This window comes from Cheilinus undulatus, linkage group 21, assembly GCF_018320785.1.
Source record: "Cheilinus undulatus linkage group 21, ASM1832078v1, whole genome shotgun sequence".
Classification (NCBI taxonomy): Eukaryota; Metazoa; Chordata; class Actinopteri; order Labriformes; family Labridae; genus Cheilinus; species Cheilinus undulatus.
In genome coordinates this window covers 7,638,699-7,652,401 of record NC_054885.1, presented here as the reverse complement: position 1 = coordinate 7,652,401, position 13,703 = coordinate 7,638,699, and the positions used below count along the sequence as shown (strand labels likewise).

The 13,703-nt window shown below is 40.4% G+C and overlaps 2 protein-coding genes across 5 annotated transcripts in view; both read right to left on the bottom strand.

Annotated features, from left to right (window-relative positions):
* ep300b (E1A binding protein p300 b) overlaps positions 1 to 3,319 on the bottom strand; it is a 39,115-nt gene extending 35,796 nt beyond the window's left edge. For all 4 annotated transcript variants that reach the window (XM_041778179.1, XM_041778180.1, XM_041778181.1 and 1 more), the window contains exon 1: positions 1,112 to 3,319. In XM_041778179.1, coding sequence (XP_041634113.1) covers positions 1,112 to 1,193 — 82 coding nt within the window. In that variant the 5' untranslated portion in view covers positions 1,194 to 3,319. The remainder of the gene's footprint in view (positions 1 to 1,111) is intronic.
* An 874-nt stretch (positions 3,320 to 4,193) lies between these two features.
* xpnpep3 (X-prolyl aminopeptidase 3, mitochondrial) lies at positions 4,194 to 12,875 on the bottom strand. Its single transcript, XM_041816710.1, has 12 exons — positions 12,826 to 12,875; positions 12,580 to 12,698; positions 11,406 to 11,528; positions 10,730 to 10,917; positions 10,353 to 10,572; positions 10,076 to 10,260; positions 9,889 to 9,951; positions 9,665 to 9,778; positions 8,407 to 8,492; positions 8,114 to 8,297; positions 7,663 to 7,783; positions 4,194 to 6,198 (listed from the first exon to the last, which is right to left on the bottom strand). The coding sequence occupies exons 2-12, from the start codon at positions 12,647 to 12,649 to the stop codon at positions 6,032 to 6,034; spliced, it is 1,521 nt and encodes a 506-aa protein (XP_041672644.1). The 5' UTR covers positions 12,650 to 12,698; positions 12,826 to 12,875; the 3' UTR covers positions 4,194 to 6,031.
* Positions 12,876 to 13,703: the final 828 nt, after the last annotated feature.

Here is a 13,703-nt window from a genome sequence, read left to right as displayed (position 1 = left end):
CAATTCTGGTGAGCTCATTCAACGTGGAACTAGTTCAAAAGTCAAAAAACACAAATAGAAAAATATCTACAAAGCAGCAACCCTCTGAGCAACTTTCCTTCAGATCCGAACAATGGGACAGTTAGCCTTCACACAATCCACTGAAAACAGAGTTCATGCTAACAACACGGATAGTTCCTTATATTACGCACCAAACGTTAGAGGCGCGGCTAAAGTCGGGATAAACGGCATAATACGACTTTTTATCATCTAAAAATTACATTTAACCACTAGTCAATTAGTTATTTTCGAGCTAACAGCTGCTGAGCTCAGCTGAGCCGGTGTTACGTTCTAAAAAGCGATCGTGTTTGCTAATGACTTTTAATCGAATACGTCTGTGATTGTCGTAGCTAAAGCAGATGTTGACGATGTAAATCGCCCTAACGAGTTCTTTTAGTTTATTCCGTATACATTAAAATGTAAAAAAAATCATATCAGTGATATTTTTAAGTAAATATAAACCGAATGTTCAAGTTAGTTCCCATTTTCTTCCTCAACATCTGTTGTAGTTACAAGGTCACCAGTGAACACGGTCGCTCTTTACATCATAACACCAGCCGGTAGGGTAATCAGCCGGGCTAGTAAGCTAGCCCTTTTCGTTACCGTTACTTTCTGCTAAAGCTGGCCACGAAACAGCTATATGCCTTTTTATTTGAACAAAATCTACACAGGCTGTAACGTTAAGCCTCTGTGTTTTCACATTTCCGCATTTCTAACTTCTAATCAAACCAAACAGTCCGAAGAGACCTGGGGTGACTCTACTCTTCCATTGTTTGGAGTGTGAGCTACTTAGCCTGATGTGGCTAACACACCAAAACATCCCGAAGGAAAGTTTATCCCGCTTCAGTACAGAATCACCTATTAGCTTAAAATCACTTTATTTTCAGGCTTAAGTTGTATTAAACAAGCTTTGAGGTAGATTTATGATGTTAAACATCTGTAAAACAACATATAAGACACTGCTTAACTCTTCGGGTCCGAGCAGAAACACAAGCATACAGGAGAAGCTTTGGCCGTAGTTTTAGATTTAACATTATAATGACTATAATAGTAATAATAAAAGTAGACTCACCGTTTCCATCAGACAGAGGTGGAGGTGATAGTTTTGGCCTCTTGGCCGAAGGCGGACAGGACTCCAGGACATTATCAGCCATATTTTATAAAAAATTAAAAATAAATTCTGTAAATATCCACTTAAGGAAAAATGTTTTTTGTCTTATTTTAGTCTCTTTGTCCCTTTAAAACGCTCCTGATGACTCCCCCACCGTGCGGGGGACGGCAGGGGGAAGGCAGCAGTGATGGAGTGTGTGTCTGTGTGGTTATCAGCCTCCTCTCTGTCCCACATTTACCCTCTGCACTGATTCACACAGGAGGCGGAGGAGGAGGTGACACGGGGAGGAGGTGCTGGGACTCCTTCATGTAGCCTCCTCACTTGTGCTGAGTGATTAGTTTCAGTTTAGACTTCCCACTACCGTGAAAACAAGGTAATCCAGATTAAATGATAACTGTTGTGTTGGATTTGTCCATAGGTTTTCTCATGTGTGGTAAATGAAGCCGTTGCTTGGCCCCTCCCACCAAAACAGCTCTCACTTTAATTTAAGTGAGGAGCAGAAAAATGTTGGACTTATAGAAAAAGCAAAATAACTTCCAGAATTTATTGCTGCTCTTCAAGGCAACAAAACAACTATTCTTTTTCAAATTCATGCACATAGTGATGTATAATTGTGATTAAATGCCGTCCATCCTCCAGGTTGCTCTCTCTCCTCTCCTCCATGGTCTGCAAAGAATTTGTTTCTAACCTCATAAACCTGAGCACAATCTTTGTCAGGATTGGAAAACAATTAATGATACAAATGGAGCAGCCGCAGTCCTTAGTGAGCCTCTGAATGATGGGCTCTCATGCAGCAGTTGAGATTGGTCTCACCTGTGCAGGTAGGCTATCTCTGTGCAGACACTGGTCAGCTAACTTTAGCTGTAAATTATTGGTGTTGCTGCAGCATCAGCAAGAGAGGGGTAAATACAAGGGTAAAATAAAATGTGTTGTATGCATTCACACATGCAGCTTACCTGGAAATATTCTGGATTTTTTCCTAAGTTTGGCACATGTGTGAATAGGCCTTGAACTGAAAATTTGATGGTTTGCATTCACACAAGCAAAAGAATATGACTTTTGTGCATTTATGAAAAATCTAGCTGTTTGATTGCAGCTCCTTCAGAAAAAAAGGGGAATTTTTCCTAAGTTTGGCGCATGTGTGAAGACGGTTTCTAAGAGTAAAAAGCAGCAGACTGGTGGCGTTTGATCACCAGCAGATGGTTTAAAATACCATTTGTCCAACACTCAAGCGCAACACTGGCTTCAAAGTTGCTGTAGAAATCCAACAGTTGCAAAAGGAGTAAAACACAGCAGCCAAAAACTTCCTAAAGCCTAACACATGTTTATCCTGCATGCAGAAGTTGTCTGCATGTTGTCTAAATTGTGCACAAAGTGTGTAACCATGCAAGGCACTTGGTCACAGACATGGGACGAGTATTGCACATTTGTTTGCTGCAACCTCCTCTATGCAATGTGCCTTTAGCAGGCAGAAGGGCTGGTAAAGGTTGGAAAAAAATGTAATCAAAAATCAGCTCCAGGATGCAGACTTTATTGGAGGAAATCTCAGCATGAAGTGTCAGTCATCGTTCAGTCAGACTGATCCTGATCTGTGGGGGACTTCAGCCACAGTACATCCTCCGGGTTCCTCCTGTTTTCAACACTTTAAATCTCAGAGAGAGTGTTTAAAATGTTTAAAACAAAAACATGCCAGTCTCGGTTTGATGTTTTGGTCATGTAGGAGAAAAAGAAAACCTTCGAAAATCTTCACACTGACTCTTGATGATGGATAAACTCTCTGCGTTGATGGTTTCCACCTCTCTATCTTTATTCCCGTCTCTGCGGACTCTCTCCTTCCTCTTCCTCACGTTTCATCTTTTTTTTTTAAAAATATTTTTCTCTATCCGTTTTCCCCTCGTTAGATAAAATATCTCCCTCCGTCTCCTCCTCGGTGTCTCCGCTCCTTGTCGGAGTATTTCCTCCTCATATCACCTCCTCTGTCTCCTCCTCCGGTGTCTCCTCACGGTATTGATGCTTCCTCTCTCTCTCCCGGTAACACCGGCAGTCCGTCCTCCCTCTCCCCGCTCTCTGTGACTCTCAGAGCGGCAACAGTCGGTTCGAGTCGCTCCCCTCGGTTCTCCTTCCTCCCGTTTCTGACGGTCCGTCCGTACAAACAAAATGGCGGCTTGTTGTTTCTGCTCCTCTGATGGGGGGGTGGGGGTGGAGGTACAGCAACATTAGGCGTGAAAGGAGGGAGGAGGGTGGGAGGGAAGGAGCGGAGTGGCTGTCTTCGGAAGTGTTCGGGATTATTCGGAAGCAGGAACCGAGCTTTGGCCGTGATTTCTGCCAGCAGGGGGCGAAAGAGCTCCACGAATCAGACCGACGGCAACGAAAGGAGCAGGAGAGATTTTATTTAATTAAATGTAAAATAATGTATTTTTTATTTGTTTAATTGTATTTGTGCTGAACAAATCAATATCTAGATAACAGAAGAAAAACAGAATATAAAAATAGATAAATGAACTATATAAAAAATATTACAAACATGTTTTATGTAACTTAGATTTATTTCATGAAGTCTTTGTTTATTTTGAGTTGCATTTTTGTTTGGCTAAATAAATACCCAGATAATTAAAGATAAACAGAATACACTCACCATGCAATAACATGGCATCATACACATCTTGCTCTCTGTCCCTGCTTTCTTCTCCTCCATCATCCTCATCTTGCTCTTTCTCCATGCCTTCTCCTCCATCACCTCCATCTTGCTCTCTATCCCTGCTTTCTTCAAGTCCTGAAAGCCTTTAAGCCATCAACTTAACCACTGTGTGAACTCACCTCTTGAAAAAAAACTTTATGAGGGGTTGCTTTACCCTCATTCTGCCTCCTTCCTCTTTTTTATTTCCTTTTTCTTTTGTGCAACTAATTTGAGGATAATAACCTCGTTTCAAATAAAACCGTCAACAAGCCTTATGTCAAATTAAACTGTTTATTCATTATGAAAGAAGTATTTTTATATATATATATATATATATATTTATATACATATACAAACATATTTTCTATAAGAGACATCACATTGTTCTGGAAGGAGGAAATTCCCAAACAACATCACACAAACTTCTCTGCAGTCTCAGTCTTATCTTTCATCATCCATGTTTAAATATCCTCTCTTTATGACAGATTTATCTTTATTCATCAGATTTAAACACAAACATGAAGGTCCGCTTATCTGATCATCACAGGACAGATCAATGCTCATCTGCTTGTTTTTATGCAACATCCTGATTTGAGTGTAAGACAAACCTGAGGGGTTTAACACTATGGGTAAGGCTGGTTTGTAGGACTTAAAGTCGGAGTTGTGGCTGTATGGTTTTAAAATGTATTAATACCTGGGAATGTTCTCTGCATGCAAAAATGATCATCAGGAATATGTTTATGGAAACTTTTAGAATCGTAATATTACGTTTAGTGAAGCCGTACAATTACAGTAACTCATACTGTACACACCACTCTTGTTTTTATGGTTTGTATTCACGTTTAATTTCAGTAGATCATCTTTACAGTAGAGGACAATGGCAACAAAGCATCTTAAGAAACTAGTGTTTTATATTTGGTCATAATATCATGAAAATACCTGGTTTAAAAGCAAAAACACAGATAATAAAAAGATAAGTCTTCAGGTATCACAATGTTTTAAATAATTTTAATAGAGTCATTTGACTTTGTGTTTCCACTTATCTTTTAATAGCATGAAAGTCTATCAGATCTAATCACAGCTCCAGGTTATACTGCTAGAATCATGAATATTATTGTTAAAGTTCAAAAGCTGTACAGTGTGAAGTTTTGTTTAGAAACAAGTAAGAAGCACTGACTGTCAAATGGCGAGATCAGCTAATTAATAATATTGCAGGTTTTTCTATTCTTTCTTGACATTTTTACAGCAGCAACTTTTGCTACATACATTGTCTCTTCTAGTATTTCACTCTGACGGAAGCAGACGGCCAGTTATTGTAATTTTTTTTGTGTAGAAGAAGCATGAAATGACGTGCTTAATAACATCTTTTCCATGAAACAGAAAACCAATCTTTATGATGCTTGAACTCTCTGACCGAAGCTTTGGCTTTATTGAGCTTATTTTGTTAAAGGTCACATATTTTGCCACTTTAAGACAAGTTTTGTTGGTCTGAGAGGTCCCCAAAACATGCCTGTGAAGTTTGTTGCTGAAAAAAACACTTCAGTACTGGATTTTAGCATGTCTAAAAACGCTCTGTTTCAGCTCAGCTTAGAAAGAGCCATTTCTGTGTCTATGGCTTTAAATGTTAATGAGCTGTCTGGCTCTGCCCCTGACTCCACCCCTCTCCTGAAATGGGTGTGGCTTAAGAGGAGGATAAGGAGAGGAGGGCAGAACTTTCTTCCATGTGGGAAGGGCACACTGAACCTGGGGGCGTGGCTAACTCCCCAAATGACGTCATGAGGGGAAAATCTGAGAACAGCTTGTTTTAGCACACATTTTCAGAAAGGTGGAGAAAGAGAGGGGAGTTCTGGTTCTTGGGGGGATTGCAGACAGGCCAGGGGCACATATTATAGCCAGAAAACCTAAAAACTGAATTTTGCATGATATGTGACCTTTAAGAAAGGGTGGGTATTTTGAGCTCACCTTATGGTAAACCCCTCAGGTGTGTAGGTTTTAGAGGTATTTTATGAAGGACAGCAACTTGTTCAATGATCTGGTTTGTTCTCTATGATGTCTCAGCAGGTTGATCTTTATCATGTCGATTCTTTATGTGCAGACTGGATCAGAGTCCTACAGCGTCCCACCTTTCTTGTACCTGAGCGCTGAGCATGATGAAGTCATCACCACAAAGACGCTGGGTGCTGTGGCTCACCTGTGCACCTGTCCTATCTGTGAGCGCAGGCTTTCTCCACATCAGCAATGGTCTTTGGAGCTTCAGAGGACAATATGAGTGGACCTCCTTCAGCCCGGATCACCACGTCGTCCTCGATCCTCACGCCCAGACCACGGAAACGCTTTGGAGCCTCTTCATTGTCCTCGCTTATGTACAACCCTGAGACAGCAGCAGGAGAATGGGAATGACATTCAACATAGAGTTTTTAGGGTAAATGATGCAGGATGAAGGAGGGTGCATTTCTCTACATGGTACTGGCTCAGCTTTACTTGGTTTTGATAGCTGAAATGGGGATCACCTGAGTGCAGAGAATGTGTCTTAAGTGAGTGGAGTATAAAGACACCTGTGTCTGAAAGGTCCACTGCTTAATCAGTTTTCCTGGCTACCATTACACCATGAAGTAAAAAAAAAAACACGCAAAGAAAAGGTTATTAAAAAGTATAAGTCGGGGGATGGAGACAAAAACATTTCCAAGGCTCTGAACATCCCTCAGAGTTCAGTTAAAGCCATCATCAAGAAATGAAGGCATGCAACACGTGTAAATCTGCCTAGATCAGGCCGTCCTCACAAACTGAGTGAGCGGGCAAGAAGGAGACTAGTGAGAGAGGCCACCAAGACACCCATGACTACACTGAAGGAGTTCCAATCTTCAGCAGCTCTGCAGACAACAACCATTGGCCGGGTTCTTCACCAGTCAAAGCTTTATGGGAGAGTCACTGTTGAAGAAAACTCAGATTAAATCTGGACTAGAGTTCACCAAAAGGCATGTGGGAGACTCCATGGTCAAGAGGAAGAAAGGAGACGCCACAAACACACCATCCCCACTGTGAAGCACAGTGGTGGCAGCATCATTCTGTGGGGATGCTTCTAAGCAGTCGCCCCTTGTAAAGGTAGAGGGTAAAATGAATGCAGCAAAATCCTGGAGGACATTCTAATCAGTCTGTAAGAGAACTACGGCTACGGGAGAAGATTTAATTTCCAGTAGTATAAAGACCTTAAGCATACAGCTAAAGCTACACAGAAATGGTTTAAAGACAACAAGGTGAATGTTCTGGAGTAGCTGAGTCAAAGCCCGGACCTCAATCCAATGGAGAATTTGTGTCTGGACTTGAAAAGGGATGTTCACACCTGATCCCTGTACAACCTGACAGAGCTTGAGCAGTTTGGCAAAGAAGAATGGCGTAAAGTTGCACTTACTTTACATATTTTTATTTAATTAACATTACTTTGTAGAAATCTGTTTTCATTTTGATATTAAAGAGTTTTTTTTAGTTTGTTTCATTGTTTTATACAATCAATAAAAGGGTTAAACATCCAAGGGGCTGAGTATCTCTTATAGGCACTGTAGCTGTGCAAAGCTGGCAATTAGAGGGGTTCGAAATTTATGTTGGATACAGAAATCAAATGTGGTGATGATGCTCTGAACACTCAGTGGTTGACAGAATTGATACCAAGCAAGTACCAGGTTCCAGGTACTATCCCTATCGGAACATTTTAAAAAAGGGTATAGGTTGAGATGTTTTGAGCCAGTACCGGTAAAGCACCATAACTTAAGAATGGCTGATTATTGAGATTAAGTTTGAGAATGGCTAGAAAAACTGTCTCTATATAAATAGTGCTGACCTGGTTCGATGGTGATGGCCATTCCCGGCTGCAGAGGTTGTGAGCGGGACAGCTCAGGTGTGTCGTGGACGTCCATGCCCAGGTAATGTCCAACATGATGAGGGCAGTATCTTCGAGCAGCCTGAGGATGAGCACACAGTTAGTTTACAAAGAAGCATTGCCTTTAATATGAAGTGATTATATCTCCAGTTAGCTATTTGTCTTGATATATTTCTTTATTTCTATGCACTGTATAATGCATTTATAGAGACTTGAATCGGCATTTGACAGATAAAAATATTTAATACTTTTACTTTTATAATGCATATTTTCATTGGTGTAAAACAGAGAGACTTTATGCCTTTTGTATTAAGCCAATAGCTACGTTTAGGGTTTAGAAAGCTTCAAGTATCAACAGAGATATTGTCCCTTTCTTCTCCTATTTCTCTGATTATTGTTAGCATTTTATTACCTTTAATAGCTCAGCATCACTAGAGCTGGATGGGATGATGCCTAGCCTCCGGAGCTGTCGCCCAATCAGAGCCAGCATTGTGCTGTAGATGTGATCCAGACTGACACCAGGTGAGCACAGTGACAAACAGGAGCGCTGCACCTCCAGGACGGCTTCGTACAGCTCGGCCTGAGCCGGAGAGAACCTGTACAGATGTGAAAGTGAGGACGAAGTTAAAAACGTTTAGGAATCGGCTTTAAAATAAAGCTTTGAGAAGTAAAACTCACAGCTGAAGGTTATTATGTTGGACTTACCTTCCGTTGACGGGCCATGTGCGGGTGATATCACTGACATAGCCAAAATATTCACAACCCCCGTCCAGCAGCACCATCTCACCATCCTGATGGAGAATAACACGCACTCAGTCATTATTATGCAGACATAATCATTTACATTTAATGCAGAGGTGTCCAAACTATGGCTTGGGGGCCATATGTGGCCCGCATTTCAGTTTTGATTGGCCCGCAGAAAATTCCAGAAGTAAGATTAAATTTGGCCCACATTTGAACATGAAGTGTGTGCTTGACTGGTCTGTACTTCATAGTTTCGTTACAAGGTAGTGCTGCCATGCTAATTCTGTAAACAAAAATCTTGACGAGAACAATTAATGATGTGTTTTTTTGTGATTAAACTGAGGCAACACTGTATGGTAAACATATTGGCAACCAAAATGATAACAGAATCTTGTTTTTCTACTCCCTGATGATTACAGGAATATATAGAAATGACATTCCAGGGGCGGAGCCAGTGGTGGCTAGGGCTAAACATGGCCCCCTGAAATCTGACTGGCATCCCCTAAAACCTGGAAATAATTATCTATTTGACTTGTCAGCCATTAAATCAAGCATTTGGTGTTGGTTCATCTGCTGCTATAATAGGAATCAACTGATGGCAAGCTGATTTGCTTTAAGGATGCTATTGGCTAATTGCTCTCATGCTGCCTTATTTTGACTGCTCTATCCTGGCCATGCTACGCCACTCTCTCCACAACCTGCTCTTGCAACCCTCCTCCACCCCAGCTCCTCCTTCATTCTGCTTCTGACTTCATCAGTGTCATTCAGTTGTCATTGATGCCTGCTCTGCTCTGGGTTTTTTCCTGCTTCTCTCCCTGCTTTAGGCTTTTCTTATCAGCATAGGAAGAGCAGCAACGGGGGCTTGATACTTTCCACGTAAGTTAATGGAAGGGCAGGGAGATCCTAGAGCAGCCACACCCTAAAACATGAATAACAGCAGTAAGTGCTCGTTAATAATGGCTGATAAAGAAATATTTACGGCTGATAAAGAAATATTTATGGCTGCAAATCATGAGTTTCTTGAAAATGTGGTCCTGACTGAGCTAGCCATATAGGCATACTCAATCACTAAGCACATCTTAACCTACATTATATTGGTTTTACAAACTTTCATATGTCTCAACCAGTGGATATTAAAGTGGCCCCAACATCCTTATGTATTTCTGTATGTGGCCCTCATCCAAAAAAGTTTGGACACCCTGATTTAACCCTTCCTCACCTTGATGATCTGATTGTTGTTGATGTAGTGGAGAGTGTTCGCTCGATTCCCTCCAGCAACGACCGGAGGATAGGCCAGGAAGTTTGCACCATGGAGACGATTCTCGAAATCAAACTGGAACGACAGTTCATGTTTACATCTAAATGACATCAAAACTGATTGATAAATTTTTTTTTTTTGATCATAAAGAACACCAAGTCTCTTCTTTCAATATTTTCAGTTACCACAGCAAAGAGAACAGCCTCGTCCACGTCTCCACGAGAGAAAGACATCGTCCTCCTAAATGCCTGGAAAATAAAAGAGAAGCATATTTTTAAACTGTCTTTAACTAGTGATTTTTATACATACGACATTAAAACTGGATCAAATTTAAAACTAAATTCATTCACGCTTGTATTATTCAACACTCACCTGAGCTGTGATGTGACCAGCTGCTTGCATCAGCTCCACCTCTGCTGAACTCTTCAGGGCCCTCAGAGAGTGAATGAGGGGTCGGACCGAACGTGGCATTGGCCCCGCCTCCAGGACAGGTGCCAGGTGGGTCTGATGAAGGCGAGGGTGAGCGGGCTGTGAGCTGTCATACCAAAGCAAAGTCCCTGAAAGAGAGTCAGAGTAAAGGCTAAAGACGTCTATCAAAGGCTCTGACAGGCGAGACGGTAACAAAAATAAAATAGCCACTTCCACTCACCTTTCAGGCTCTTGAGCACCATCCCCAGCTCATCTGTGCAGTGAACCCTGTCTATGCCAGTCAGAGCAGACGCCCCATCCTTCCCTGAGCGTGCTCCGTCCCACAGTTCCCTCCCCGGGTCTCTGCGAGGGACGAACAGCGCCGCCTGGTCTGGTCGACCTTTACCGTAAAGAACCAGAGCGCTGTCGGGCTCCAGAAAACCACTCAGGTACAGGAAGTCCTAGAGAAACATTTACATCAGATTAGTTATGATATTGAAGAAACTACAACAAAAATGTCTACATATAAACAAAACTATAGCCAACGTCTTCTTCAAGTGTGTTAATCTGTTACCTGTTCTCTTTTAAAAATGTTTAAAAAAAAGGAGAGAGTCTCACCTGGTTTTGGTGGAAGTGGTAGGGGATGTCATTGGTCATGTAGCGTGTCGGGTGAGACAGAATGACGACCACGTGAGTCCCTGAGGAGATGGATGGTCCAAATCTATCAGCCTGGACTTCGATGAGAGAGGCCAGTCTGTGTCTGCGGAGCTCGAACTCAGTTTGGGTCACACCTGGAGTCACCTCACCTGAGGAGAACACACACGAGAGATCAGGGATTTAACAGGATGGCTGTCAGTGTTTGATTATCCAATATATGTTTTAAAAAAATAATATGTCTTTTAATCTAATGTTCAATAGTATCAGAATTATATAAACTTAATAGGCATACCTAGAGATTTTTTCAAGGTTTAATTATATACCATTAAAGGTCACACGTTTCACCCTTTTAAGACAAGTTTATATTAGTCTCAGAGTTCCTGAAAACATGCCTGTGAAGTTTGAAAAAAAACAAAAACAAAAAAAAAAACACTCCAGTACTGGATTTTGCATGTCTAAAAACCCCTCTGTTTCAAGCCCGGCTCAGAACGAACTCAGGAAATGGATGTGGCTCTCCTGATCCTCTCTATTTTCATTGATTATGTTTCTGATTATTATTATTATTATTAAGTGGGTATAAATCACACACTTTCAACACATTGTGTTTAATGATTATTAAACAGCTGACAGGACTCACCTGGTTTAATAAGGTGTGGGTGGGTGAAAGGACTGGGCTGACCCAGGTATCGAGGTGGGACAGTTTTTGGTTTTAGACCTCCAGGTTTCACTGAAATGTTTCTGCAGAGACACCACACACATCCTGCAACATAGACAAAAAAATTATTTGTTAAAAAAAAAAAAAATAGACTATTAAGAGATGAAGTAAAGCCTTATAATAATAAGCCTTATAAACAAGGACATGCCGATGATTTAGCTATGTGTGGTCAATGAAGGCTGACCAACTCAATCATATTCATAACACTGTAACATTTATTGTCCTTTTTTTCATTTTAATGCATAACAGTGTCTCCCTATGTGTTGTCTTTTATCTGCACCAAGAGCCCTGTAATAAAGTTTTGAATTAAATTCAATTAAATTAACTTGACGTATGAATTTACAACCATCTGCATTAACAATTAACAGTCTTATCTGCAATGAAGAAGAGAGAGTGTAGAGATCATTTGAGCTCATTTACATGTTAATATATGAATCAAAGTTAAGTGCAGTAAGGCTGACAGTTGCCTATTAAAATAAAATTCCATAACAGAAATATCAGCAATAAAAGTTAATCTTTTAACAGAAAATGTCCCAGTTTTAAAAATCTGATAGAGAATCAATGTTAGACCTTAACTTTAAAGGTACATGTGTTTTATACAACAATATAAAACATTTAATAAAGTTTGTACTAATTAGTATCAAAACTCTGTATTAATGCAATAATAAATACACAACAGCTTTCCAAACTTAGGTTTTCAGCATCTTTAAACATGGTACAGTATGTGCAATTTAATAAGCAATATGATCACAAATGACCAAAACTTTAAAACTACATCAGTCTAAGACAGATAAGTAGAAGATTAGTGATTCTGTCTAAATTGCACAAAAACATTGGCAACATTTACAAGCTTAAGAAATGACATACTTTCTGTCAGATATTCACCAAAAGCTCCAAGCTGAACAGAGAGCACGGTCTATTTTGCACAAATAAGTTGACAATGTTTGGACAGGTGGGCTTGGCAGGAAGGGAGGGTTCCACCCACTTTTCCAAACGTTGCCAACTTATTTTAACAATTTATGCAATGTGCACGAGTTTGCATGCAGTACAACAGGTGTGTAATAAATAGTTCCTAAATAGATCAACATTGGCTCACCTGGCCTCCAGGTACTCCGAGGTAGCAGCCTCACAGCACTCCTCATTAAGTTGCTGGTTGAGGGCAACATTGTTGCTGCAACTGTTTGACACTGATCTGGAGTCACAGCATGTCCTGTCCTATCATGTAAATATATTCATACATAAAAGGTTCAAACAGTGTAATTAAAAGCGCTAACTGCGAGTATTTTTTTATCATAAACTAGCTCACTAACATCACCGTCTCATTATTTTTCTCTTATTTTACCTCTAATGACATTTAGCCTGTTAGCCTGCTAGCTTGCCGTCCCCATGTTTGTTAACAGGACCCTTTACTGGTTCTGGAGGGAGTTTCTCCCTGAGTTTAGTCTGTCAGGCAGAGATTACAATCCTGCCCCCTTCTCTTTGTAATAACAAATAATGGCTGTAGAAAAGGAAAGAAATTTTAACAGAAAATTATTGCATCATCAAACATCAGGCATGGTTGCACGGTTTTTGTCCCCAGCATTTTAAATAGACTCAAATAAAAAGCTGTGACTGAAAGAGAGTGCTCAGTTAATTGACCAAATGTGTTGATAACATCTGTACACATAGGTGGGTTTAGTTACCAGCAATGCTATGCAATAGAGACAGAAAGAGGGCTAAGTGTAATTGTCAAAATAAGTTGGCAACATTTGGCAAACTGAGTGGGTTTTGTTCTCATCAATTTTTGTGCAATAGAGACAGAAAGAGAGAGCCAAGTTTAAATTGCACAAATATGTTGAGAACATGTGGTGAAGTGGGTGGTATTGTTCACGACAATTTTGTTTAATTGAGAGAAAAAGAGAGCTGTGAAAGGAAGAGGGAGCTAAGTCTAAATTGCAAAAATATTTTGACAACATTCGGCAAAGTGGATGGTTTCCCTCCTGCAATTTCTGCAGCAGAGACAGAAAGAGAGAACTAAGTCTAAATTGCCTAAATATGTTTGCAACATTTGACAAAGTAAGTGATTTTTTTCCAGTATTGTGTGCCTTAGAGACAAGAGGAGAGCTGCAAAAGAAATTGCTCACATATGATGGCAACATTGCAATGTTGCTGTTTTCTCCTAGCGATTTTGTGCAATAATGACATAAAGAGAGAAATGGGTCTTAATTGCAAAAATATGTT

What these genes read in the sequence shown, in the direction of transcription:
- xpnpep3 (XM_041816710.1), bottom strand. Translation starts at nt 12,649, where the DNA reads ATGTTGCCCTCAACCAGCAACTTAATGAGGAGTGCTGTGAGGCTGCTA. An exon ending in ACATGGCCCGTCAACGGAAG is followed by an intron (nt 8,298 to 8,406) that starts GTAAGTCCAACA and finishes ACATCTGTACAG; the next exon opens with GTTCTCTCCGGCTCAGGCCG. An exon ending in GTGATGCTGAGCTATTAAAG is followed by an intron (nt 7,784 to 8,113) that starts GTAATAAAATGC and finishes GCTCATCCTCAG; the next exon opens with GCTGCTCGAAGATACTGCCC.